The sequence below is a fragment of the Manis javanica genome, chromosome 18 (genome assembly GCF_040802235.1).
Source record: "Manis javanica isolate MJ-LG chromosome 18, MJ_LKY, whole genome shotgun sequence".
Lineage (NCBI taxonomy): Eukaryota > Metazoa > Chordata > Mammalia > Pholidota > Manidae > Manis > Manis javanica.
Genome location: NC_133173.1, coordinates 4,283,912 through 4,309,759, shown reverse-complemented (window position 1 = coordinate 4,309,759; position 25,848 = coordinate 4,283,912). Strand labels below are relative to the sequence as shown.

At 46.5% G+C, this 25,848-nt stretch overlaps 2 protein-coding genes and 1 long non-coding RNA gene across 9 annotated transcripts in view; 1 reads left to right on the top strand and 2 right to left on the bottom strand.

The window, feature by feature from the left end:
• AP3S2 (adaptor related protein complex 3 subunit sigma 2) overlaps positions 1-12,775 on the bottom strand; it is a 45,071-nt gene extending 32,296 nt beyond the window's left edge. For 2 of the 5 annotated variants that reach the window (XR_005056587.2, XM_073227153.1), the window contains exons 1-4: positions 12,557-12,763; positions 9,220-9,311; positions 8,691-8,802; positions 83-154 (exon numbers count right to left, since the gene is read on the bottom strand). Coding sequence is in view for 3 of the 5 variants with exons in the window: in XM_073227153.1 (XP_073083254.1) it covers positions 83-154; positions 8,691-8,802; positions 9,220-9,311; positions 12,557-12,625 (345 nt within the window). In the remaining 2 variants the exon portion in view is untranslated. Of the gene's footprint in view, positions 1-82; positions 155-8,690; positions 8,803-9,219; positions 9,312-12,556 lie in introns of all 5 variants that reach the window. The other 3 variants (XR_005056585.2, XM_017651368.3, XM_017651369.3) reach the window with 3 other exon arrangements.
• LOC140847290 (uncharacterized) lies at positions 12,663-16,832 on the top strand. Its single transcript, XR_012127174.1, has 2 exons — positions 12,663-12,801; positions 16,571-16,832. It is a non-coding gene; the product is annotated as an uncharacterized lncRNA (long non-coding RNA).
• On the bottom strand, positions 15,474-25,509 carry ARPIN (actin related protein 2/3 complex inhibitor). 3 transcript variants are annotated; one of them, XM_037000644.2, is made up of 7 exons: positions 25,354-25,499; positions 24,342-24,550; positions 24,145-24,220; positions 22,815-22,947; positions 19,664-19,870; positions 19,097-19,260; positions 15,474-18,227 (listed from the first exon to the last, which is right to left on the bottom strand). In XM_037000644.2, exons 2-7 carry the CDS (start codon positions 24,533-24,535, stop codon positions 18,219-18,221), a joined length of 783 nt encoding a protein of 260 aa, XP_036856539.2. In that variant the 5' UTR covers positions 24,536-24,550; positions 25,354-25,499; the 3' UTR covers positions 15,474-18,218. The 3 variants fall into 3 exon arrangements, with proteins under 3 accessions (XP_036856539.2, XP_036856537.1, XP_036856538.1); XM_037000642.2 differs by having other exon boundaries at positions 24,342-24,525; positions 25,354-25,469; XM_037000643.2 differs by lacking the exon at positions 24,342-24,550 and having other exon boundaries at positions 25,354-25,509.
• Between the last annotated feature and the right edge of the window lie 339 nt (positions 25,510-25,848).

The following is a 25,848-nucleotide window of genomic DNA, read 5'->3' as shown; positions in this document are numbered from 1 at the left end:
AAAGGACGTTCGGGTGTTGGAATAGCTAGAGATGTCCTAGACTCTCGGTTTTCTGGTAATCCTGGTGAGGGAGAGAAGGTACCTTATCCATATGGAAGATCAAATCCAGCTCACAAACGTTTTCAAAGCATTTATCCAGGGTCTCCACAAAAACCTAGGAAACAGAAACAGATAAAGAGGAGAAACAGAACCACATTCACATGTTCATAAATGTCATATCTGAAAATAAAGGGAGCAGTCATGATACCATTTACCTTATGATAAATCTCAAAAAACAATAAAAAACTACCAGCATTGGCTCATCCCCCAACTTATCCCATGGCAAAGGGACAATCTAGGACAGGACACCTGGTTTTAGCAACACAACCAGAAGGCACATGTGGCTTTCTCCCCCCTTTATAAATGCTAGTTTACATAAGAGAATAACAAACTGAAATACCAACTACTTACAATACTATACCCTTTCCCCAAGCCTTCGTGTATACATGTACCTAATTTTTTCATCATTATATACAGTTCATAACATCTAGTTAACATACTTTGATCCCACTAATTTCAACTAACATTAGGTTCAAAACATCTTCTCATGAATCAACTTAATTAACATACTTACAATTTTAATTTTTTACCTTTTTAATATAACATTTAAACAGAAAAGTGTACAAATGATAAGGGTGCAGCTTAATGAAGTTTCCAAACATCATGTTTTCCAAACCACCATTCAGATTCTGAAACGGAGTATGACCAGCTCCCGCGAAGCCCCCTTCCTGCCCTAAGCCAGTACCCCCTCTCCAAAGAGAGCCACCGTCCTGACTCCTATCACCATAGCTCAGTTCTACCTGCCTTTGAATTACATGGATGAGTCATCCATGTACTCCCTGTTGGGCTTCCTTTACTCAACAATGTTTGTGAATTCCTCCAGGCTGTTGAAGGTCATAAAATCGTGTTCATATTCACTGCTGTACAGTATTTCATACCAAAATTTTTTAATCTATTCTCCTATAAGTAGATATTTGATTTACCTTCAGTTTTTGAGTATAAATTGATATAAATGGAAATCATATTTCCAACCACTTGGGAAAATTATTTGACATTATTTACTAATCCCCTAGGACCCAGCAATTCTACTCCATATGGCACACAACATGTATGCAAAAAGACACATGCAGTAACTTCCTGACAGCACTACTCATAACTCTGTATTTTCAACACTTACTGAATAGCTCACTGCAAAGATCACACACTTAAATATGGGCTTGTTCTCGGTCACTGTGCTGGCCCCTTAGCGAGCCCTCACAATCCAGCAACTCAAGTCCTTCGGCTTGTGGAAATTTTATCAAATCACTTTGTGGAGAATTTCGTTCGTCCTTTCACATTCTTAATCTTTCTTCTGAAGCTCCTTATATCAGGGTAGTGGACTTCCTTATTTTCTTTTCTCTCCTGTTTTCCTCTCAGGTTTTTAATTTCTAAGAGATCATTCTGTTCTCTGTTTATTGTCTGTTTGGCAGCCTGTTTTTTTCTGTCTTCTTTTATTCTCTGTGGCTTAAAGATCGGGGTTGGTTGGTTTTCCTTTCTTTGCAGGTCTGTTTTTCCTCTAAGTTGCTTTTACTGCTTGTTTTAGTCTCTATCTTCCACGTTGGAGGCTTTCCTCAGATGTCTGATTATACTTGTTTTTTAACTCATCAGAATAAAAGGCTGTTGGGAAGCCCTGCTACCATGGCAATTTATTGAGGAGCTTCCCAGGCACGCCCCTGAGCTTTTTCATTTTCTTCACCTTAGACTGGTCAGATTTCCCAGAGAAATTTTACAATATGCTTGGGCTGCTATAACAATATAGCACAGGCTGCGTGGCTTAAACAGTAGAAATTAATTTTCTCAGTGTGGAGGCCAGAAGTCCCAGACCAAGGTCTGGCAGGACTGGTTCCCGGTGCGGACTCCTGGCTCCCAGACAGCCACTGACTTGCTGTGTCCGAGCGGGGTCTCTCCTTGCTTCGTGCACATTGAGAGGGCACGCGATCTCAGGCGTCTTTTCCTCTCATGAGAACACCATTTGTATGGGACCAGGACCTCACCCTTATGACCTCATTTAACCGTAACAAGTTCCTTACAGGCCCCATTTCCCAATACAGTCACATTGTAGGGTAGGGCTTCAATGACACAATTTAGTCCATGTAACAACTGGGATGTCAAATGGGTTAGTGGAACAGCATGAGATGGAATAACCCCAGAAAAGACATGCTCTTGCCCAAGTTCTTCCACTCTTCAGCTCTTTGAATGACTGGCTATTTCATCAGTCACGACCCAGCTCCAGCGTTACTTCTCAGAGAGGCTTCTCCTGGCACCCTATCTGAAGTACCCCTATCACACCATCCTGTGAGCACTTCCTCAGAGAGGACCTTGTGTATGTGCCGCCTTCTCACATCCAGAACGTAAGCCAGGCGGGAACATGACCTGTGGACTGAGGTGTACCTACAGTGGATGGTACGTGTCTAGCATGCAGTGATCACTGTGTTTATTTTAGAGTTTTGGATATTAAGTTTTCATTATATTCACAAATATTTCTTTACCATTACACAGCCTTCCTTTTAGTTCTTTGCTCACTTACATTGTTCGTTATTTCCATTTCAATAAAGTTGAAACTATGCTTTATCTTCTCTTCTTCACTAGTCAGTTTATTTTCCTATCACAACTGGGACAAAATTCCAAACCATCTGTTTCCAGTTAAATATATGTATACTATTAATCTTTGTAGCACAATGATTTACTGAAATCTTTTAAAAACAAGCTGTATTTTAATACATAAGTAAGATATGGAACTGAGTTACCTTTTCTCCATATGATTATACAGTTTCTCCAAATTACTCAATCACTCACTGTTTCGCTACTCTAGTTTAACATAAATTTCTGAAATTCCACTCCATTTCTGGAACTTTAAGTTAAACTAGGAGTAGAAAAACAATGGGAGACTGAGTAATCTGGAGAAACTGGTCTAATTATATTACAAGAGGTTTACATGAAAAAGAACATTGTAAATTCACCCATGGAAAACGAAGATGTAAATAATAAAATAAAAATTCAGCCATTTGTGAGGTACCACTCTACCTCTGAGTAGAAACGTTAAATGACATATTTCAGTGTTGGAGCTGGTAAGAAACAAAAACTCATATAGTCCTGGAGGCATTACAAATTAATACAGACTTCCTGAATATCTAGCTAGCAACATGCATTGTAATTAGAAATATTAATCCCTTTGACCCAGGAACTCTGTTTTCAGCAGGTGTGAATAAGCACAACAGTTCGCATAAAGCCCTATGGTAGTTTTATCAGTGTTAGTTTAAAGGAAAATAACAATCAAACTATTCAGTGTCTGTTCTACTGCTCTGCTGTGTGGATCAGCTGAGAACACTCATTTTAGCCCCACTAAATGTTCGGCTTCAGTACTCTTGAAATAAAGAAGGAAGTCAAGGCAAGCTGAGAAGCAGATGAGGAGCGGTCCGGACCTCCTCCTCGTGCTCCTGCCGGCCGGCCGGAACCCGAGGCGCCGACTGGGGCAGGCTCTACGTTTGCCAGCGCTCACTCGCATGATGGTCCTCGGACCTCCCCAGAAAGGCCTCTTAGGAACTTCCAGCGATACTGAAGCCAGATGGTGACCCAGAGACATATTGTTCAGATTATTTTCTCTTGGAAACCTTCGTCTAAAAGTGGCAAGTTACCCTTTCTTTACACAGCTAAGTTTCTGCTTGTCACTCAGTCTTTCCAGACTAAGCAAAATAGCATTTAGGGAATACACATCACACGGTAAAACTGTACAGAGAAGCAACGGAATGATCATCTCCAGAATCTGAGGGCTGCAGTGTACGGGGGGATGAACTGAGTGGGGACATACAGAGCTTTAAGGGACTAGAATGTACTGTTTCTTAAGCTAAGCAAGAGCTTCATTTTGTTGGCATTCTTTAAACTGGATAGGCATGTTTAGCATGTTTTTTTGTATATACAAGAGGTTTCACAATAAAAATAACTTTAAAAACAGTAATCTTACTGGGATTCTAAATGGGTTTTCAGTAATTTATAATCTGAAAGTACTGACATTTTAATGAATTTTCTCAGCAAACAAAGGGTATGTTTTATTCATTTATTTTTCTCTTCTTTCATTTTCACTATATTTTGAAAATTTTCTTCGTATAGAACTTATTTATGTTTATTCCTGGGTATATCTTATGGACGTTTTGCTATTGTGAGTGGACCTCTTTAAAATGTATTTTCTAATTTATTATTGTTAAGGGAAAGCTATTAAAATTTTACATGTTAAACTTGTATTCAGTCCCCTTACTGAACTCTATTATTAGTTCTAATTATTTTCAAGTTGATTCTTTTGGATTTTCTAGCTAGATATAACTTCACCTCCAATCATTATATATTCTGAAGCCTAGTAAAACCAATCTCCTATTACTGCCATGTTCCCTCAAAACACACTTTTACATTTTGCAGCCATTCATTTTTCTGATAAGTTTTCCCTTTAGCAAGTCCTATTAGATCTCCTGATGGAATTATATTTGGTTTCCCACTTAATCTACTGACTAGTACTGTCATCTATGCTTGCCTCTTCCCAACAGGGGAGGGCTCGTAGCTCCATTTATTTCAAATACTCCTTTATGTTTTTCCTTTAAGATTTTATTGTTTCATTAGAAACAGTCAAGTATCCCATACTAAGTTAATTTCCAAATACTACATACCCTTTGTCACTACTTTAAGTGAAATTTCTCTAATTACAAATTTGTTTTCACAGAAATCGGAAATTCGATTTTGATGGAGTTATTTCATATGCTACCATTTTGCTCACATTCATTACTTGATAAAATTTTGATGGGTTTTTTGTTTTTAGGTTTTCTAGATACATAATCAGGCCATTCTTACAGTGATAACATCTCTCTCTTCCTTTACTATCCAACTTCATTTTTTTTTTATCACTCCTAACAAATATTTGTTCAGATTAGAGTACATAGTAAAAGACACTCTTGTTTTTATGAATCCCTGTAGCTTTCTCCCCTGAGATAACAAAGGTTCTGGTTTTTGGTTCTAAAACTAAAACTGGCTGTTTGTAGAGAAATAAACTAGGTGATAGAGGAGAGGGAAAGTAAGACATTTTTTACTGTGTACTCTTGATACGCCTGTTGAATTCTAAATCACATAAATGTATTATTTCTTCAACAATAGTTTATGCTAAATAAACATGCACTAAATAATTTTTAAAAATGCTTCCTGTTGTAATTTAAGAGTATTTCAGGAATATAATTTCGATACTCATTTCTCTCAGCATCTACTGACACAACTGTATTAGTTCCACTGTTTTTCTTACTGCTGTAATAGACTCTAAGAATTTTTCCTTGTTAAACTGACTTGTATCCTTAGGCTAAAGACAGTTGGGACACAATGAATAATTCTTCTAGTATGCAGTATTCCTGAGAGAGAAAGAATTTTTGAGCTAGAAGAGAATATCTAGTACACTTGTAAATCAAAACAAACCCGCACACAGAAGAGTCAAAACATAAAAAAGCAAAATTCTACTAGCAACAAGCTGAAATGATTTACGGCCAGACTGCTTGTTAATGGGGGAGTCGGAAACAAGAGCCAGGTCTCATGACTTATTGGTTCAACTGATTATTGGCCAAGATTTTATTTAGTAATTTTGTACCAATACTAATATGCAATATATAATAACATTTTCCTTTGGAGAGGCGTTTGGATCACAACCAATTTACTCCATAAAATACACTTAAGTAGTATGATATTTTTATTCTGAGTTTAAAAAATAACTTAGGTAATATACAGGTTTTATTGCACTTCAACATTAAAAAAAAATTCTTCTGAGCCCATTAGGGTATCAGGGCTTTTGTTAACCTTTCTTATCTCATCCTGATATTGGATTAAGTGCCTTTTTGTTAACCTAACTTGGGTATTTATTTTTGGTAGTCAGCTATTTCAAATATATCGGTAACACAATTATGTATTTCATCCTCTAAAATCATTTTGATGCTTCCTATCTGACTTTTATCTTCCTTATATTAGGCCAACTATTTGATTTTATTTTGTCTTTTCAAAAAGCAAACACTATAGTTCCTATTATTTTCATCTTTTACTTATCTATCTTCCCAAATCCAATGCACAATATTTAATAAATATCCATTACATTATAAAGTTATAGTTTGTCTTATTAATACAGATATATGAAGTACATTTCCTCTAGTAGCTGCATCTCAATATTTCAAGTATTACCCTTATATTTCCTTTATTTTCTAACATACTTGGTATATGCACATCTCTACAGCATTCTAAAATTTACAATACCATAAAGTACACTGTTACAACTGAATTCTACAACCTAATATTTCCATATTCAGATGGTGGATCCATGACTCAAACCCAGGCTTTCTGATTCTAGGTCTTGAGCTCCTCCTACTACACCACACTGCCTCTCAATGTCTAATCCGACTGGGGTGTTAAGAAAGCATTTAAAATTATCTTAGAGATGAATCTTTTTTAGATGTTTTCATTATTTATTTATACTTTCACGTATGATAAAAGATTATGACACATGAAATTTTTAATTAAGCATCTTAAATCATTTTCTGAATGTGAGTAGGTATGAATAAATTTTAAAAGTTGGTATGTTCAAGAAGAACATCACTTTTTTAGAAAAGAGTCTGGTGTATTTGAAATTTGAAAATAACACTCCCAAATTTGCCATTTTTGACCCTTCTAAATTTAATATTAAGTTTAGCTTCTCTAATTTTATCTTAACAAAATAAAACACAGCTGTAAGCATGTAAAGTTTGTATTTTACAGCCAGAGGGTTTTGCTCTCCATAATTGTTGTTAATGAGATTTTAATACAAGCTTCTATTTGAGTGTAGTCTACTTAAGCAACTTATTCAAGGAAGCCCACCTAGAATTCCATGTGTAAAATGATGAAACTGTACTAAATTAATGGTTCCCAAGCTAGGGTGATAAGGAAAAATTCTGAAATGTCCTAAAATTAAGTGACATAAGGCCAGAGAATGGTGAGAGAGATACATGGGAAGGTAATCAGTCAATAACCACGGGACATAGCTAGCCAGAAACTCCACATTCCTGGATGAAATCACTTAGCAATTATCTAGAACGTCCCCAGAACTACGGCATTCCTCATGCTCGTGAACAGCGTCTGACCATCATCAGCAACCAATCCACGAGCCGCCTCTATCAACTGACCACCTATCCCTAGGCCTCCCGCTTCGCATTTGCCCACCTTCTTTATATCCACAGCCAAAGCAAACTGAAGGAACTTTCTTCCCTGAGACCCCTTAGAAATGTCCTGCTTCTTGAGTCCGGCAGACAAGTTGTTTCTGTTAACTGACCCTGCGGTTGGTGAAGCAGAAACTGCCTGTCCCAGGACTCAGTCCTTCTCTGGCTGCATTTATAAAGGCTCAATAAACCCTTTTATTTCAGAGATCTCTCAGTCTCAAGAGTTTTTGATTTGTCAAGGGTCCCTGTACAACTCAGTTTCCATGAAGGCAGTGAAAAGAATGCATAAGCCACTTTTAATTTTCAAAAATCCTAACAAAAATTATGTTAACCTACATCGAGATTGCACAGACCAACTAAAACATCAATTTCTTTGTTTTAGGCTAAAATTACAAGTGAAAATATAAAGTAAGAATTTTAAATGTCATTTGGTTGGACAGTTGAAAAAAACTTCAAAACATGATGTGTTGTAATTTATAGTAAGAACTATTTGGTATTCATCCCCATTTCTGGCACAGACCTCCTAAAACCCTAGGAATTTCCTGAGTGATAAAGGTGTCTTTTGTTTATATTAATAAGATGACTTCTGAAAGCACTTAAGGATGGGGCTAGTTGCCAGGGGAACCAACCATTGTGATTAGAGGGTTGGAACTTTCAGTCCCACAGACCACCTCCAGGGAGGGGAGAGGGGCTGGAGATGCAATCAATCACCAATGATTTACTCAATCACACCCATGTAATGAGGCCAGGGTCTGGAGAGCTTCGAGGCTGGTGACATGTGGAGATGCTGGGAGAGTGGGATGCCTAGAGAGCACTTGGAAGCTCTGCGCCCTTTCCCCATACCCTGTCCTATGCCCCTCTTCCATCTAGCTGTCCCTGAGTTACAACTTTTTAGAATAAACTGGTGATCTAGTAAGTAATATGTTACCCTGAGTTCTGTGAGCCACTCTGGCAAATTAATTGAGCCCAAGGAGGAGGATGAGCAAACCTTTAATTTATAGCCAGTTGGTCAGAAGCACAGGTGACAGACAACCTGGACTTGCGACTGGTGTCTGTCTATCTCTAGGTAGACAGTGTCAGAATTTAGTTAAGTGTGTGGGACACTGGTCATTTCCATGAAGAACTGAGTTAACTGCTTAATGGTGATGGGGAAAAACACACACATCAGAATTGGTGTCAGAATCACACATGAAAACCAAGGTCAGTGAGAGAGCTGGGTAGAAACAATGAATCCAAAAGCTCTAAGAGTTTATAAGGGTGCTAAGGAGCCTTCGCACAGCATCATATAGTGGACATCTAGCAACTTTTACCAGTATCAATAAAGAGACTGACAAAAGGCTCTACAAGAGGGTTACTTAAAAACCCTGGGCCAACTTAAAATGACTGCCACTGTTAGCTGACTACACATACCTGGATGAGGTCCAAGATCCCAAGTTCACTCTCTGATGAATCCACACAGAAAACAAAGTAGAGGGTAGCATAGTGCCGATAAATCAGTTTGTAGTCAGAGCCACCAAGCAAACTGTGGAAGATGGAAAACATTTAAATGCCTGTATCTTCATTAAGCAGATCAAAGAGAAACCCTGTGCCAAGGAATGAAAACAGGCCCAATAGAAATGGGGAGGACAGGCCAAACAACGGGCCGTTTCTACCAGGTGAATGGCAACCACATTTGGCAGAGATGCCTAGAGCCACCTTACCTTACATCACGTTCTGCCCATCCTCCCAGGAGCCAAACCTCTAATGAGTAATATCTGGAGCACAACCATTCAACAGCTTCTGAAACAGAACTGAGTCTCTGTCTGAGCAGATCATGCTAAGATCAGCTCACAGCGCTTTAGGTACCCACCCGACACTTGGGTGCTGCCTGAAGAAGTGCTGCTGATGAAGGCCACCCAAACGTGGACATATGGGGAGAAAACAAAAGCCAATCATTTACCTTCCACCCTCCAAGAAGTTACAAATGTTGTCATCCCGCTTGAGAACTAGATGGAAGGTCTCTCGAACAATCTGCTGCTGAATTTCTTCTGGCTATGGAATAAAAGAAATAAAGCAAATAAGCAGAGAAGTCTGAAAAACTATATTCCTTGATGAAGTTGGACAGGGAGAGAAGTGCTTCCAAGCAGGAAATGATTTGGTACCAAAAAAAAAAAGGTAGAGAAAAAATAAAAGGGAAATCTATGGAAAAATGGGTGACAAGCGTCTGTTAGAGGAATTAAGAAGGGTGTATTTACCTAGCTATCTACTCACAACTATTACTGTCCTGATCAACAAGCTAATATTTCTTTACAGTTAATAACCAAGCAAAGGAGAATGGATCAACTTTCATACAAGGCAGAACAGTAACTAGAAGGCCTGGTACTGAAATATTTTGTTGTCCCCTAGAAAACATCTATCAGGGTAAATAACAAATATAAACAGGTCTAACACTTCAAAGAGGTCAAGATGTAATAGTGTATATACTTTAAAAATCTAAGCTTGCCATCTTGTGTAAAGTAACAGAGGTAGCACATGTAAGATGATATGCTACTCTCCACAAAAGTATTGAGAAAAAAAGTTCTATTTACAGATCAGAATTTTGAACAATCGCAGGGCTACAAATATTTTTTTTCACTTAATATTCACTTGCGACACACAGGGAAGCTCAACTGTGATGGAATCTCTTGGTAACTCACATTTGATTCCTATTTACATCTATATGGTTCTTAATAAGTATAGTTTAAAAAAGGATGAAGGGAGGGAGAAACCAGTCATTAAGACAAAAGTAACAAAAAGCTCTAGAGCAATGCTCTCAAATCTCAATGTACAATGAATCACCTGGGGATGCTGTTAAAATGCAGACTGGCATTTAGTAGGCCGGGGGTAAATTCTGAGACTGCATTTCTAACATGCTTCCAGGAGACACCAGTGCTGCTGGTCTGTGGGCCACACTTTGGGTAGCAAAGCTTAAGAAAACCTTCAGATTGGACGTGCCCCAAGAGTCAGAAAACAGATTCAAGTAATGTTAATCCCTTTCTTTCTACAGACTGAACTTAGGTTTGAAATGATTAGTTATCTAAAAGAAAAGAGAGAAAAAAACAGAAAATGTCACTGTGAAATTACTTTTCATAATTTTGACTCAAAATGGGTATACAGTAGCTCTTAGCATTTATTGAATGGATGAATGAAAACTTGCTAATCACTGGTCTTCATAAATTCAAGTAAACCAATCACTATTTTCCTGGTTTCTATTTAAAGAACTCAAAAAGCTCACAGATGACAGGATGATGTAAAAGATTAACTCTGTGTACTCGGTAATACAAAACATGCCAAGTAAAAAAGTTTCACGTTTTTAAACGGAGGAAAACAATCTTTCAAACTAAACCCTTTTTGCTCAACTGAGGAGGAAGTGGCAGTAGTCAGTGGGGAAGTGGTATGAAATGGTGAGGCCACCTAATTTCCAATTCAACACAAGTGTAAGCTACCAATTGCTTACATGCCTCAATTATTTTAATAATCTCTCATATCTTTTAGTACTCTGTGGTTTGTAAGGTAATTTTTATGCATGAACTAATTTGGTTCTTAGAAAAATCTTACATTCTCCAAAGAAGATATACAAATGGTCACTAAAGATACTCAACATCATTAGTCATTAGGGAGATGGAAATTAAAACCACAATGAAAATGAGCTCTGCACCCACTAAAATGTCTTAAATCAAAAAGATAACAAATATTGATAAGGAAGTGGAGAAATTGGACCTCCTATGCATTGCTGATGGTATGTGAAAGGGTGCAGCCACTTCGGAGAAATCTGGCAGGTCCTCAAAACATTCACCACACAGCATATAACCTGACAATTCTACCTCTAGGTATATAACCAAGAAAAATGGAAAACACACGCCCACACAAAAACCTGCATATGCATGTTCATAGCAGCATTATTCACAGGAGCTGTGGGTGGGAAGACCAACTGACCAATGGACAATTAAAATTCCATACAATGGAATATAACTCTGCCATAAAACGGAATGAAGAACTGATACACACCACAACATGGACGACTCTTGAAAACATTATATCAAGTAATAGAAGCCAATCATGAAAGACCACATATTGTATGACTCCATCTGTATGAAATGTCTGTAATAGACAAATTCAGAGAGACAGAAACTAGATCACTGGTTGTTGGGGCTGGTGGAGTTGAGGGGGTAAATACTAATGGGTAGGGATTTCTTTCTGGGGCAATGAAAATGTTCTAAAATTGTAATGGCTGCATAACTTGTGAACATACTAAAAAACACTGAATTGCAGACTTTAAATAGGTGAACTGTTATGGTATACGACTTCTACCTCAATAACACTTAAAAAAAGGAAAGATTCACACACACACACACACAAAGCAAATACAAATTGAATAATTCTATTAGATGTTAATATTTTACCTTGTTATAATTAATAAAAATCTAATCTAGCTTTAAAAATTATATGAAAAAGGTAAAATTATTCTTTTCATTTCTATTTGACAGATGAGGAAATACAGTCTTAAAGATGTTTGTTAACTTGTCAATAGACACAAGGGTAAAAAAAAAAAAAAAAGGGGGAGCTGAGGCTTGAATTTTAAGTTTTCTGACTTTCTCCTTTTCGGTTTCACCAGCCCACCTACCATACATGTAACAGTTCGAAACCTAGATATAGCTGCGAAGAAATAAAACATTGGGGCGCAGGAGCATTTGCGTTTCTCTAGAGGAGTGTTTTTAGACAACTCAAGTGCCTATTATTTATTGAGCCGTCATGCGGCAGCATTTATAACTTCTCATCATTTCTCACTTTTAAACTGACTTTTCTTCAACTCTACACGTAGAGTGATGGGTATCCAGACCCTAAGCAGTCCCAGCCAACACTGAAGCAAAATTAATTCCAAGAAAGCAAAACCTTTTAAGAAACTACGTTTAACAGCCAACAAGATTAAAGGACCTTCAATCAAGTTCTCAAGAAGGCGCCTCCCCATCCCCGCCCCGTCACTTGTAGTGCCGAGACCCAAGGAGAAGTGTCACAAAATGGCACAGAAAAACCAAGGTCCAGGAAAGGATCAGAGAGCGCGGCGGCAGCGGGGCGGGGGGCAGAAGTCCTGCCACTGGCCGGAGTCCGGGGATGGAGGTCAAGGAAGACAAGGGTCACGCACGGTGCAGGAGCCCGAGGCGGTCAGCGGGCGGTGCCCGCGTGCGCCGGAGGGCCCCAAGGGAGGGAAGAGGGCGCGGCTCCCCCGAAGAGACATGACCGAGCTGGGCCGCACTCACAAAATGCTGATAGAAGCGGACCAGCCGCGGCTTCCCGTGGTTGTTGAAAACCAGAATCGCCTGAATCATCTTTGCCGGCCACGTTTCTTTCGGCACCGGCGGCTCCCAGAGAGCACCTCCTTCCGCCACAATACAGACACTTCCGGTTGGTGCGCTGCAGAGAGTGGCCCGCGGAAACTTGCCCCCGATGCCCTCGGGGCCTGGCCGCGAAGAGTCCGGCTGCTCTGCACGGCTTGAGGATCCAGGTTGGTCGGGTTCGCCAGGGCAGGTCCGGTGCAGACACCGAGTCCGGGGAGGGTCGTCACCGTGGCCAGAGTCGGTTGGCCAGCTAGGGCCTGGCTGGGATACGAACCCGGAACCGTGCCCTTTGCCCAGACAGACCGCTTGCTGCAGAATCCCAGGCGCGGCGCAAAGCCGAGGTCGTCGGAAAAGCAGGCGCAGCCAGCAGAAACCAAATTCTAACAGCAAGCCAGGCTCCCTGGCAGAGGTGGCCGGAGCCTCCCTTTCTGTCTACGCTAAAACATATAAGCCTGCCCTCCCCTTAACACTTGCAGAACGTCCCGCAGTGTGGAAATACAGCTAATTTAGCCATTCCCCGATTGGGGAACATTAAGTTCATTATTCTCAATATTATATACAGAGCTTCAGTGAATTACTTAGATGCCTCCTCGTGCAAAAGGGCTATTTCTCCATGGTAGAGAGTGAATGGTTGAATTGATCTTTAGTGCAATTCCATTTAAAAGGTACTTGCGATTCCAAATTGGTAGTTTTTTCTTCTGTTAATGACTTAATGGGTGTGGTGGAGCACGTCCCTGTATTGCAGATAGAGCTGCAAATTGGAATCCCCTATCCAGAGGACCGTCACTATGTCAGAGGTTTTTAAAATATACAGAACATTATACCCATAATATCCAGTTTTAGAACTTATAATAAAACGATTGTGAATTTGTGAAAATTTAACCTCAAGTATGTCCATCTCAGCAGTTTATTACAGGGAAAAATGGAAAGCAAACCAATTATTCCAAAATGAGAAACTGGTTAAATGCATTGACCTGCATGCCTGGAAATTAAAGTTATTAAAAGTCATGTTGTAAAAGATTCACAGTACAGGGAAATGTTCATGATATAAGTGTAAAGAGTACACAATGGACAGGGACATTCCACTTTGTAAAAGAATGGAAGTAGATGCCCCAAAAGATGAATACTAGTTGTGTCTGGAGAAAGACAGCATCACAGAATGCTCAGCCATAGGTCCTTGGCACCTGCCCTGATTGAAACCCTGGCTCTGCTGATGGCATGGATACCTTAGGCAAGTGTCTTGATCTGTAAAACAGACATAATATCAGTTTCCTTCACTGTAAAACTGGGCTTTTTCTACTTGAAAAAAAAGATTCTACTTAACTTCAGTTATAAACACCAAAAGAATTAATATTTGTAATTATTTGGAGCAGTGCATGGCATGTAATGGATTACTATGTAAGTGATTTTTTAAGTAGTAGAACTACATGTACTTTTTAATTTTCTAAAATATAAGTTTGATTTATTAGTTTATTAACTTAAAAAATCCAAAGGCAATAAGTATGCACTGAAACTTGATAAAATGTTCCAAATGTTGAACAGAAATATGAAAGAAAATTCTAAAACAGAAGAATAATGATGGGGACCTAGCTCTACCAACTATTAAAGTCTACTATGATACTTAAGATTGTCACTACAGGGAGACTCATTGAAATATAATGGATAATTTAAGTACCAATAACTTTAATATGTGATGCAGGAGAAGTCATAACTTGACAGTGGGAAGGAATTCAACAAATATGTTGGGGTAACTGGTTAGCAACTTGAAAACAAGCAATTTCATTACCTCACTTCATACCTTCCCACAAATTAAAGGCAGAATGGATTAAATAATTAAATATAAAACCAGGTAACCAAAATGGGAGAAAATGAAATTGAGTATCTAACATCTGAAAAGAGAATATAAGCTTTTTAAAAGCCAACAAAAGTCACAAAAAAAGTTAACAGCTATATCCATATAAAGATTGTTTGTAAAATCAATTTTTAAAAATGGAAAGAAGTTGCTAAACTATGGCAAATGGTTATATGTAAAATATAAATAAGTCTGATAAACCAAAAAAACCTCCTCCTCCCTAGTAGACAAAAGGGGAAATACATACAGGAAATTAACATGAGAAAAATGTTTACAATCCCTCTTAATGGGAAAGACCAATTAAAGTATTAACTTTAAAATAAAAATTAAAGCATTACTTTCACCTTATCAAATATAATTTCTAAAAATGTCATAATACCCAGGCAGTATAGCACAGAGAAGACAAGTAATGACTCTATAGCATCTTAGTACACTGGTAGACAGTGATTGCAAAGGGACTGGGTGGGGGTGGAGGGTGGTGAGGACTTGATAATATGGGTGAATGTTGAAACCACAATGTTGTTCATGTGAAACCTCTGTAAGATTGTTTATCCGTGATACTTTAAAAAAATGTTTAAGTGTTATACCCAGTTCTGGCAAGGATAGCATGAAAATGGTCCTCCTACATTGTTTTTGAAAGTGTAATTTAGAACAACCCTTTTGGAAAACAAGGTAACAAAACCTTTTTCAAAAATTCCTAGATTCCCAATCATCTGACTCCTGGGAATCTGTCCCTAAAGAAATAACCCAAAAATATAATGTGTGTGTATGTGTGACTTGTGGGCGGGTGGTTGGGTGAGATTGAGGGAACTATATCATTTACAACAGTATTTGACATATTAATTATATTAGCTCTAAATAGGGATCAATTAATTATCCCAAAAGTGGAGAATAACAGCTATTAAATGGTAGCCAACCTTTAAGCACTGGTTATGAAGACTATGTAGCAATATGGAAAGTGATTGTGTAACAGTAATTGAAAAAGGATTATCAAATTTTACGGTTAGGTTTATTATCACAACAACCGTATACAGAAGTTGCACACGTCCCAGGAGCAGGCCACTGCCGCCCCTTGGCTTTTCTCTTGCTGCAAAGTCCCTTCCCTTCTCTGTCTACCTGAATTGTTTTCCATTGTCACCCCGACTGCTACAGACCAAACCATTCCAGTCTCTCACCCTGACAACTGCAGCAGCCTCCTAGTTATGCTCACTGCCTTCCGTTTCACTGTAGTCAAGCAATCTTTGAAGTACACAAATCAGATCTTACCACTCTCCCTGGGATCCCTGGCTTCCAGGAAGTTAAGGACAAAGTCCCCAAATACTTAACATGCTGAAAATGCCACGCCCAACCTCCAGCCTCATCTCAAACGTGCCTCCACCTCCGCCCATCCTTTGAGCTCCAGTCACAGCGGCCGTTTCCTTCTAGGAGCTGCCCGGAGACACCAAGCCCTTTCGAAGCCCTGGGTTTGGCGCACTGACACCCTGGACCTCCTTGTTTGGAATGATGGCCTGCCCATTTGAGCCTGCCATACCCTCTGGCCACAGGGCTTTGGGCAGCACAGTGCCCTCACTAGGTCCCTCTACCCAGTCAGTGTCCCCCAGTCCTCCTGCTTAACCACCCCCTTGGCCACCCCATGACTGAGGCCCAGCATGCTCCGTAGTGAGCCAGCCCCACTCACACAGGACACCAGAAGGCGGCGTCCACAATAGCCGGGGTGAGAGGGGCAAGGTGGTCTGAACTGAAAAAGGGCGACAAGAGCAGAAGAGACCCGCGAGCAGCCCCGTAACCATGACTTCAGATGGCGTAACTGAAGCGTGAATCCCAAGCCTCACAGCCATATCATGGAGCTCAGATCAAGAGTCAAAGATGTAGGCAGGTTCCTTAAGTCTGGGAATGTAACCCTGCTTCGCAAGGCCAGGGCCATCTCTGGTCCCTGTGTGCAAGGCCCTTCTGTAGGCCGAGGAAGCAGGGGACAGAGGAAGGAGTATAACCTTTGCTTATTAGCTGTGTGACTCTGGGCAATTTGAACATAAGCAGTTATGACCCTTGCCTTAACCTTTCTGGGGCCCTTTTCTCTTCTGCAGTATACACGTGAAAGCAGAATAATCTTGAAGTTAAGAACGTGGACTTCGAAACCTGACTGTTAAGTTTCCCCTGCTATCTTAAAGCGGAGCATTCCTATGGGAACTTTCCTAAGCTGAAACGGCGTAGAGTGAAGAAGCAATTACAATTTATATGGAAAAATTTTTGAGCATTCCCAGACTCAAAAAATAACCTCTCTTAGGCTTTTCTGGTACCCTAGGACACAGCTTGCTAACAGTGCAAAATAAATCGAGATAAAGCACAGATGCTCAGGTACAGTTCAAAGCTATGGCTGCGTGATGCTGAGGTGCTGAGGGGAAGGAGTTTGGCGAGACCCCTCTCACGGCTGGGGGTGCCCCCTGCCTCTAGAAGTTGTTGCAAAACAAACACTGAACACTACTTTTGTTTTTAACCTTTTCTCTTAAAAGCAAAAATGCTCTTCAGATTTTCTTTTGGTTAGTAAAAACAGGCATGTACTAATGTTAAGGCTTTCATAAAGGGAAGTGGAGTAATGCAGACTTTTGAAAAGCAGGGGATACCTCTGCTGACACCAGGAGGAACTCAACAGTCAGCAGTCACACTTACCGTGGGAAGCCTCTAGTGCTGTTGGCTGCATTAGGGGACTCCACCACCCCTTCTTTTCTGAGGCAAGCAGGATCCACATGCCACCGAGTCCCTACCCTTTCTTGGGACCCGCAGATTTCACCTCTAGCTCTCTTCACAGATCTGGGTGTGGGCACAGCACCCAGCAAGGCAATGTTCATGAGCAAAAAGCAATGGCTGCCTTCTAGGGACACTGCTCAGCTGGAAGGCTGTTTACACCCGACAAATACCCAGTCAGTGTAGAGGAATCCTTTTCTGAAGATTTAGCCAATCATATAAAGTTCTAAAGATACATAACAGAAACAAAATATCAAAAATGTGGCCTGGCAGAGTGAGCCTGAGAGATGCGGACCAGCCAGCCACACCTGAGGCTCCTCTAGCCCTCCCTGAGGACACCATGCCCAGGGAAGCAGTCAGGAGGCAGGAACCCCCAGGGTGGCAGAGAACCAAGGAAGAAAAAAGAACTGACAGCTCCAGGGAAAGGAAAGGATGGGGCAGGGGACAAGACGGCTTGAGCCGGAGCACAGGGGCCACAGCCCAGCGCCGGGGAGGAGGCTGACGTGAAGGGAGAGCAGGAGATGCGAGCAGAGTGGGGAGCCACAGAGAACTTTTCCTCCAAGCCACTCTGCATGTCGATGAGGGGTACTCCCTGACCTGCACCAAGACCAAGTGCAGTTGCTCTGAATGCCCTGGGGACTCACCCCCTGCCTGCCTCCAGAAGGAAGGCTCACACTCAAGGCAAGGGTCACCAGGACACCGTCTAGGAAAGCTAGACCCACAAGGTAAACCATGCTGCTGGCTCCTTGTCCTCCACCCACCACCCAGGGAGAGACCCTCCAGAGCCACAGCATGGGGCCCCACTGCTAACACGGTCCAGGTTTGATTTTAGCAGAGCTTGTTCAACGCGTACTCCACGGTGGCTGGAGGGGGGAACCAGGTAAGGCTGGGCATTGGCAGACTTCTCCCTCCATCTCCAGAGTGGAAGTCGATGGAAGAAATTCTCAACGGTGGTGGGTGGGCTGGAAGGCTCCCCATCGCCCACCAATCTCAGTCATCCTAGGGGGTAAAGAGAAGAGAAATGAACAGGGCACATTTCATGAAAGCATTTTGTAAGTCATCAAGTAAGGGTTTGATTAAGTGGTAGCGGTGGGGCCCTTGGCCTCCTCCTTAGAGCTGTGGCCCAGGCAGCTGGCCTGGCAGCTCCAGTTGTTTTTCAGTCCAAGACTCACTTCATTAAGACAAAAGGGGATCCAGACTCTACTCTACCCGGCCCTGCTTTCTCTAGCAAACGTCATCTTCTTGGTCACCTGGGTAAGTAACCCATTTTTCTGTGACTTGTTTTAAGTGTTCAATTTGGGGCCTTTTGACATCAAACCTTTAGGTGAAATATTCCTCGGAAAAACAAATCAACTGTGCACAGGCTGAGCATCAACTAGGGGGCTGACCCTTGGCAAAAAGAGAACCAGTAAGGACAAAGTCAGCCGTTTTCCAGCCACTTTGGGCAGGAAGCCCAGAACAAAGGGGGGGGGGAAACGCCCATTCAGCTGCTCCACTGCCTGAAATGGCTAATGCGTTCACGTGCAGTGGAAATGTTTGGGGGACTTCATGACATTCGGTCTCACTGGCTCCCCTGTGCACTCCATTCTCCCCATCCCTCATGTTTATAAACCTGTGGGGCTTTCTTGTAGATTGGCACAGTTCAGACCCACCAAAAAGAAAGGTCCCAGGGTGTTACCCTGCATGCCTTGAAGGAATTTTTCTGATGCTAACACACTCTCAGGAATTCCACGGAATCCCACCAAAGCAGGCGGGTAACCCATGCTGCTGGCTCCTTGTCCTCCACCCACCCACAGCCAGCACACGCAGAACTCCCACCAGGGGCCAAACCAGCGACGCCGCAGTCCCAGTCGTCTCCCTCGACCTACCCACTCCTCGTCCTCTGCCCCGTCTCCCTGCTCTCGGGTCTTCACGTCCGCCCCTTCGCAAGACTTCTGGGCCAGGATGTTGTCTGTCCAGGATGACCCCATCTTTCCATCACCAGCAAAATTACACTTGGTCACTGCTCCAGCCTCAAGTTTGGCTAATGAATCTGAAAGAAGAGAGCTAGTTGAATGGCCTCTCTCCCTGTAGCAGAAACACAGCAGGGGCTGGCCCATCTGCTGAGGTCCCCTAGGCCTGGGGTAAGCCACTGTTCTCTTCAGCCTGGGTGTGGCCAGGGAGACCCTGGGTGGGTGGGACCCCCCAAGGCACTAGATAGAACAGGTCTCCCTCAGGAACCACAGGATCGGGCACCCCAGGATCCGCAGTGTCCAAGTTTTTGACCACAGGGCACTTGCCCAGGGACTTAGGGATAGAATCCACGGAGTCAGGTCCCCACAGAGGCCAGGCCTGGCCGGCTCCTATGAGCTCTACACAGGACGGGCGGGGGAGCCTCAGGCAGGAGGCCACCTGAGGACACTGGGCCACACCTGCCATCAGGCTGCACTGCTCACCCAGGAAGGGGCCGTCGCCTCGTGTTTTCAGCCGCACCCCGGCCCCCAGCTCGAACTCCAGTGCCTCCATCTCCGACTCAGGCATCCAGAAGGCCACTGTCTGGTCAGGGGTGAGGCTCCCCGTCAGCGCAAGCAGTTCTGGCTTATTCACCAGACCCTTCAGTGCCTCGGGTGTCAGTCTGTCCGTGTCCCCCTTGGCCTCCACCTCTGCAGGCACACAGCACACAAGGGTTATCACACAGGCAGGAGGGCCTTTTGGGAGTCAGGTGAGGGCTGGGTGTTTCTACATGCTCACAGCCACCTGCAGTAGGACTTGAGCACCCATCCTGCCAGCACTCATCAAGGAATCCCTGGCAGAGGCGTCAGGCACACAGACTCTGGAACCAGGCTGGATGCCTGGTACAAATCTGCTCATAAGCTGGGTGACCTCAGGCAAGTTCCTTAATCTCTCTGTGCCTGACAGATAGGGATAAAAATGCTTCCCTGACAGGACTCTCATGGGGTGTAAATAAAATAATACACGTAAAGCACTTAGCACAGAGGCTGGCACACAGTGAACCCTGGGTATTAGTGTTTGCATTACTCCTACTTTACAGATCATAAGGCCAAGGCTTAGAGAGGCTCAGCAATTTGCCCGACGTCACACAGCCAGGCAGGATTCAACCCTCTACACACTCCTGCCCTCCCGTGGAGACCCCAGTGACCAGCAGGGTTCTCTCCAGGGTCTCCATGGCTGCGGTGGAGTCGGCCGGAACCAGCTGCCAACTCCAGTGGTCCCCACGCTCTCTGCTGGACGGCTCACCCTGGCCCTGCAGGGCAGAGGCTCAGGGAAGATTCCAACAGCCTCACCTGACACCCTAAAGGCCCCACATCTGCAGACCCTGGGTGGGGCGGGGGTCCAGACTGAGAGGTGAGGTCCCGCAGGGCTGGGGGCACTCACAAGGCCCAAGTCTGCACAGAGGTGCCCCGTCCCTCAGCACAGCAACTCTGGAGCTGTCCAGGTGGTTGTGTTCTCCACGCCAACCCCCCCGGGCCCAGCTCTGATGGAGAACAGCCAGCGAGCCACAGAGCCCAGAGCCACAGAGCCCACACCTGGAACAGAACCCTTGCCGAGCTCCGACACACTCACACCCAGGACAGAACCTCTGCCGAGCCCCGACACACTCACACGCAGGACAGAACCTCTGCCGAGCCCCGACACACTCACACGCAGGACAGAACCTCTGCCGAGCCCCGACACACTCACACCCAGGACTTCCAAGCGGCTCCCTTCTCTTGAGCCCTCACCCCACCCGACACCTCGCAGACAAACCACCTCAGCCCGGCTTCCAAAATGCCAGAAGCCAGAGGTGGAACCATCGCCTCCCCATCGGTTTATCTATGACCACCTGAAGCCCCTCCTCCGCCCCTTCTATCTCCAGGGACAAGGTGTCCCCAGCCTCAGCCAGGACCTCCAGCTGGGCTGCAGATCCCACCCCGTCCCGCCTCCCCGGGGACCTGCCTCTCCCTCTCCACTCAGATCTGTCCTCAACGCCTTCCTGTTCCCCTCCTGGCTTTGACTCCCGCTACGCCAGAGCTCTCCCACCCTACCGGTCACCGGGGAGCTCTTCACTGGGCAGCCCTTGGCGGCCCCACAGTCCAAGCTTACCGGGCCTTGGGCAGCACCCGACCCCGCTGCCGCGTCCTCCCTCTGCCCCCTGGGCTTCGCGGGCCCTCAGAGACACGCACCCTCCCTGTCTCCCTCGGACCTCTCTGGCGGCTCCTTCTCCTTACGGGATGCCCTCCCTGGCCACCTCCAACGGTGGCTCCCCCAGGTGACCTCCTGGCGACTTCATCTAGCTCCCCAGCTTCAACACAACAGTGCCAGTCACTCCGGTGAGCCGCCAGAACTGCGCGTCCCAGTCCTCAGTGGCCACCTCCCTCTTCCAGAAGTGCACCATGTGTCCCACCGGAACTCTTCTCCCTAGCCCCGCTCCCCGTGTACCTCCCCCCTCCCCCCGAGCCTGTCCCCAAGCCCCAGCCCGGGGGTCACCCTGCCTCCTCCCTCCTCCTCCCCATATCCAAGCACACACTGAGGCCACTGGTCTTGCTCTATCTCCAGCCTCTCTCGTCTTCCATCAGCACTGTCAGGCCCCCAATCCTGGCCCTCTTATCTCCCCCCGCCAGTTGCCATCACAGCTCCTAACAGGTCTCCTGCCCTCCAATCTATTCACCTCCCCAGGGACTTCTAAAAACAATCCTAATCACATCACTCCCCTACTTAAAACCACTCATTACAGGATTCCTATACCTTCAAAGCCCCCTCTGGGGCCCTTCTCCACCCGGCCCCTCACGCTGTCCTCCCTGCACGGCCTCTGTGCACCTGCATGGGGAGCCCGCAGCCCCTGGAATGCCACTAGCCCACCACCCCCTCTCTGAAATGCCCCTCCAAGCCCTGGCACCAGGCTGATTCCTGCTTATCCTTTGGGACGCAGTACTGATGTTCCCTCCTCCCGGGTGCCCCCCAACCATGCCTGCCTGGGCTCAGAGCCAACCCCCACGTTCCAGGCACTGGCCTGTCCCTCTCCTCTACCAGACTGCGAACACCTTGAGGGCAGCCTTGTTCATCCCTGGACCCCCAGCAGGCGGCACACGGCCGATGCTCACTAAGTGGTCAGGGATTAATGGGCAACTGAAAGCAGCCATGAATAAAACAAGAGGGAAGGATGGGTTCCCACCCAACCTCGACACCTCCTCACACAGGGACAGGCCGCAGAGCAGTCCTTCTACAGCCAGAACCGGGAAAAGGAATGAAATCGCAGAGGGCCCAAGAACCAAATGAGAATTTTGGCAGAAAATGGAGGCCACTGGGAGACTGGCCTGGGCTCTGCACAAAGACAGTGAATGCTCAGAGTCAGGTTCATGGATGATTCTGCCAGACTGCAGGACGGGGCAAGGTGGAGGGGCCAGCTAGGCGCTTGCGGCTGGGGGGAGCCTGGGGAGCCTGAGTGAATGGGGCACAGAAAGAGTCCAGGAAAGATTCTAAGGCCAGACATGGGCTTTGAGGCCAACCTGCTGAAAAAACTCTTTCTAGCAGCCAAGTGACCCCTAGAGACAGAGGCAGGCCACAGTGCAGGGGGGCCGTGAGGGAGAAAGGGGGGAAGATACCTACTGTAGGATGACATGAGGAAGCCTGTGTTCACCCTCCTGGTGGCGCTGAAGTTGGGCTCGATTTCGTTTCCCCTGGGGTCAAACTGACGGCGATGGATGCGAGTAGGCCGAATGTACAGCACGTGGTAGCGCTCCTGGGGCCGGGCGGGGAGAGGAGGGGCTGCTTCACTGTCCCCCGCTTCGGCTGCAGCCCTCCCCACCCTCACTCCCCACCCTGGAATCCCACCTCAGCGCCAAAAGACCTTCAAGCTGGGAAGATGCCCCCTCCAGCGTCAATCCATCCACCCACCCATCCATTCATGTACTTCCTAGTGGGGTGCCTGCCCCACTGATGAACCGAGCTAGACGTCCATGGGAGGGCCAGCCCTGACCACCAGGCCTGCACACAGCCAGAGGCAGAAAGTGTGTAGAAAACCCTAACACAGGCACCAAGGACCCCTACAGCACGAAGCAGGAGTGGAAGCGGCCACAGCGCCACGGCAAGGACACCGAAAGGGAATTCTGAGCGAGGGCAGCCATTGCGCCTCTTCCAGATGTAGGACCAGAGCCCAATCACTCCTGGCCTGTTTCCCTTGCCACAGGGGGACAGGATATCTTCTACCTTCAGGAGTGTTGTGAGGGTTCAGTAGCTAACGAAGGAGCCAGCCCAGTGTGAAGCATGCAGTGCGCTGCAGTGACACTTCTAACCGCAGCAGGTAGATGAAATGCCCCTCCAGGTGGAAGAGGGAACCACCTCCCGAGAGAAACGGGACGGCAAGGTCTCAAAGGGCGGAGAAGCCCGCAGCTGCGGGAATTAGGGTGCAGGAAGAGTAGTAGTGAAGTCTGGGATGGGTACTTCAAGGGACGCCAAGGTCCCGCGCGCATGCTCGAGCAACACTGGGCGCTTGGAGGACAGGTGCCTGGACACTCAGCCCTCCCAGAATACAGAGCCTCTCGTCCTGCCCAAGCCTCCCGGCTGCTAAATCTGTTCCACGAGAAGGTGACAGGACCTCTTCGATTGGCTCTCCTGCCCGCTCGGCACCCACAGCCTCAGTCCCGAACCCTCCTGGTCACATCTTTTGGCTTTGAGGCCTGATCTGTCTGTCTTCGTAGCAAGAACCCGGGCCCTCCTGTCTGACCCCCGCCCAGCACAGCCCTAACCGATCCCTTTTACTCCGTGGCTCCTTTCGGCTGCTAATCTCCTGATTTACCTCCCACCTGCCCTGTGAGGCCTCAAGAAAAGAGCTGGGCCTCAAGTCTTGTCCCTGGCAGAACCAGGCACGGCAGGCGCCCTGATGGGTGAGAGCCGTGAAGCGGGTGCCCTGCAGGCGGCCCCAAGGAGACCTCCTCACCTTCCTGCCGTGGGCATCCGTGATGCTGTGCCGAGAAACATCCACCAGTTCTCCCTCCAGCAGGACGCCATTTCCCCTGGGGAGGAGAGGGAAAGAGGGAACAGTTGGTTCTCAGCCCTCAGGAAAGAACCACAGGCCGGCTGCCCAGACTGAGAGTCGACACTGGGACAGAACCAAGTCCTCCGGGCGACTCTTACCCACTGGGTCCCTGGAAGGCCGGGTCCTGGGCAGCCCTTTCTCTGTGCCTCCTGCCTGGGGCCTCTGTTCCCCTGGGGGTCCCAAGGGCTGGGTGAGGCGGAGCCATGTCAGGCCGGGAGACCCAGCTCGGCCCTGCTGCGGCGTCACTGTCACAAGAGCCTCTGCTGTTTCTAGGATGACAACCTAAGATCATGTATGTGCAGGTGTTCTGTAAGATATTAAGTGCTTACTAAATATAAAGGATTTTATTTTTTATTTAACCAAGTTTGGGGGGAGGGGCATCTAAACCGCTATAGGTATCTTCCCCTTTCACCTGTTTTAAAGCACGTTTATACTCCTGTTCTCACTCATGTCCACTTTGGAAATGGAGAGACCCAGGCTCGGGAGTTTTGTGCCTCGCCCAAGGTCGCGGTCTCCCCAACTGGGAGGAACTGGACCCGAGCTTCCCGATTCTGGTTTTCATAAAGCAGAACCTGGGGGCTTCCTTTTCTGGAACCACGGAAATGGGGGAGGGGTGAGGATGGCTGCAGGGATGAGGGTGAAAAGTGAACACCAGCCCCACCGTCCTTGGTGCGAGCTCCCCCCAACCCTGGCGCGGTTGGAACCGGCACCGCCCCTGGGTTCTCGGAACCGCCGCGTGCGTGAGGACGGGGCCTGGCGCTCCGGACCCAAGTCCCCCTCCGGGCAGGCCCCGACAGCGGCCCGGCCAGACCGACTCCACACCACTGTCCCTCGGGAGGGGGGCCGGAGAGGCGGCCCGTGCGAGGGCAGCGGGGCAGGGGCCGCAGCTACAATCCCCGCGCTGGGGTAGCCACCAAGGTCGCAGCCTTCGGGGCTGGTGGGAGTCGGGCCGAGACGCCCTCCCGTGGGTGCGACAGCCCGAGAGCCTCCGCCCGAAGGCGGCCCTTGTGGGTGGGCCCGGGCGGCGGGAGGGGGCGCCTGGGGCGGCCCGCCCTGCCCACCGCACCCGGCCCCTCCCCAGGCGGGGCGCGCGGAGGCGGCGGGGCCTACCGCTGGTGGGCGGCGGGGTCCCAGGCCCCGGGCAGCCGCGCGCTGCGCACCGGCCTGCTGCGGAGGCCGCCGTCCTGGTAGATGCGGCTCATCCTCCCGCGGCCGCCGCTCCGGCGGGGAGGGCGCTTCCGGGCTGCGGGCCTGGGCGGGGCGCGGCCCGCGTTCCCGGCGGGACTTAAAGGGCCCGCTCCGCGTTCTCGCCGCACCCGTGCGCCCAGGGTGGGGCGGGGGCCTTAGCACGGGCCACGCGGGGTACGTCCTTCTTTTTTCTCTCCCTCTTCCTTGTTACTAGAGGGAAACTACTGCCCCAATATACTCACAAAGGGGAAATTGAGGCCCAGAGATCCTATAGGATCAGCTCTGGAAGGATGGGTTTCCAGGGAGCAGGAATGGAGAAAAGGGAACAGCCCTCGGGGAGGTCAGGGGCGGTGGTCAGCACAGAAGCTGCACTTTATGTCCCGCCTCGGGTCCCACGATGACAGAGAGGGGTTCCAG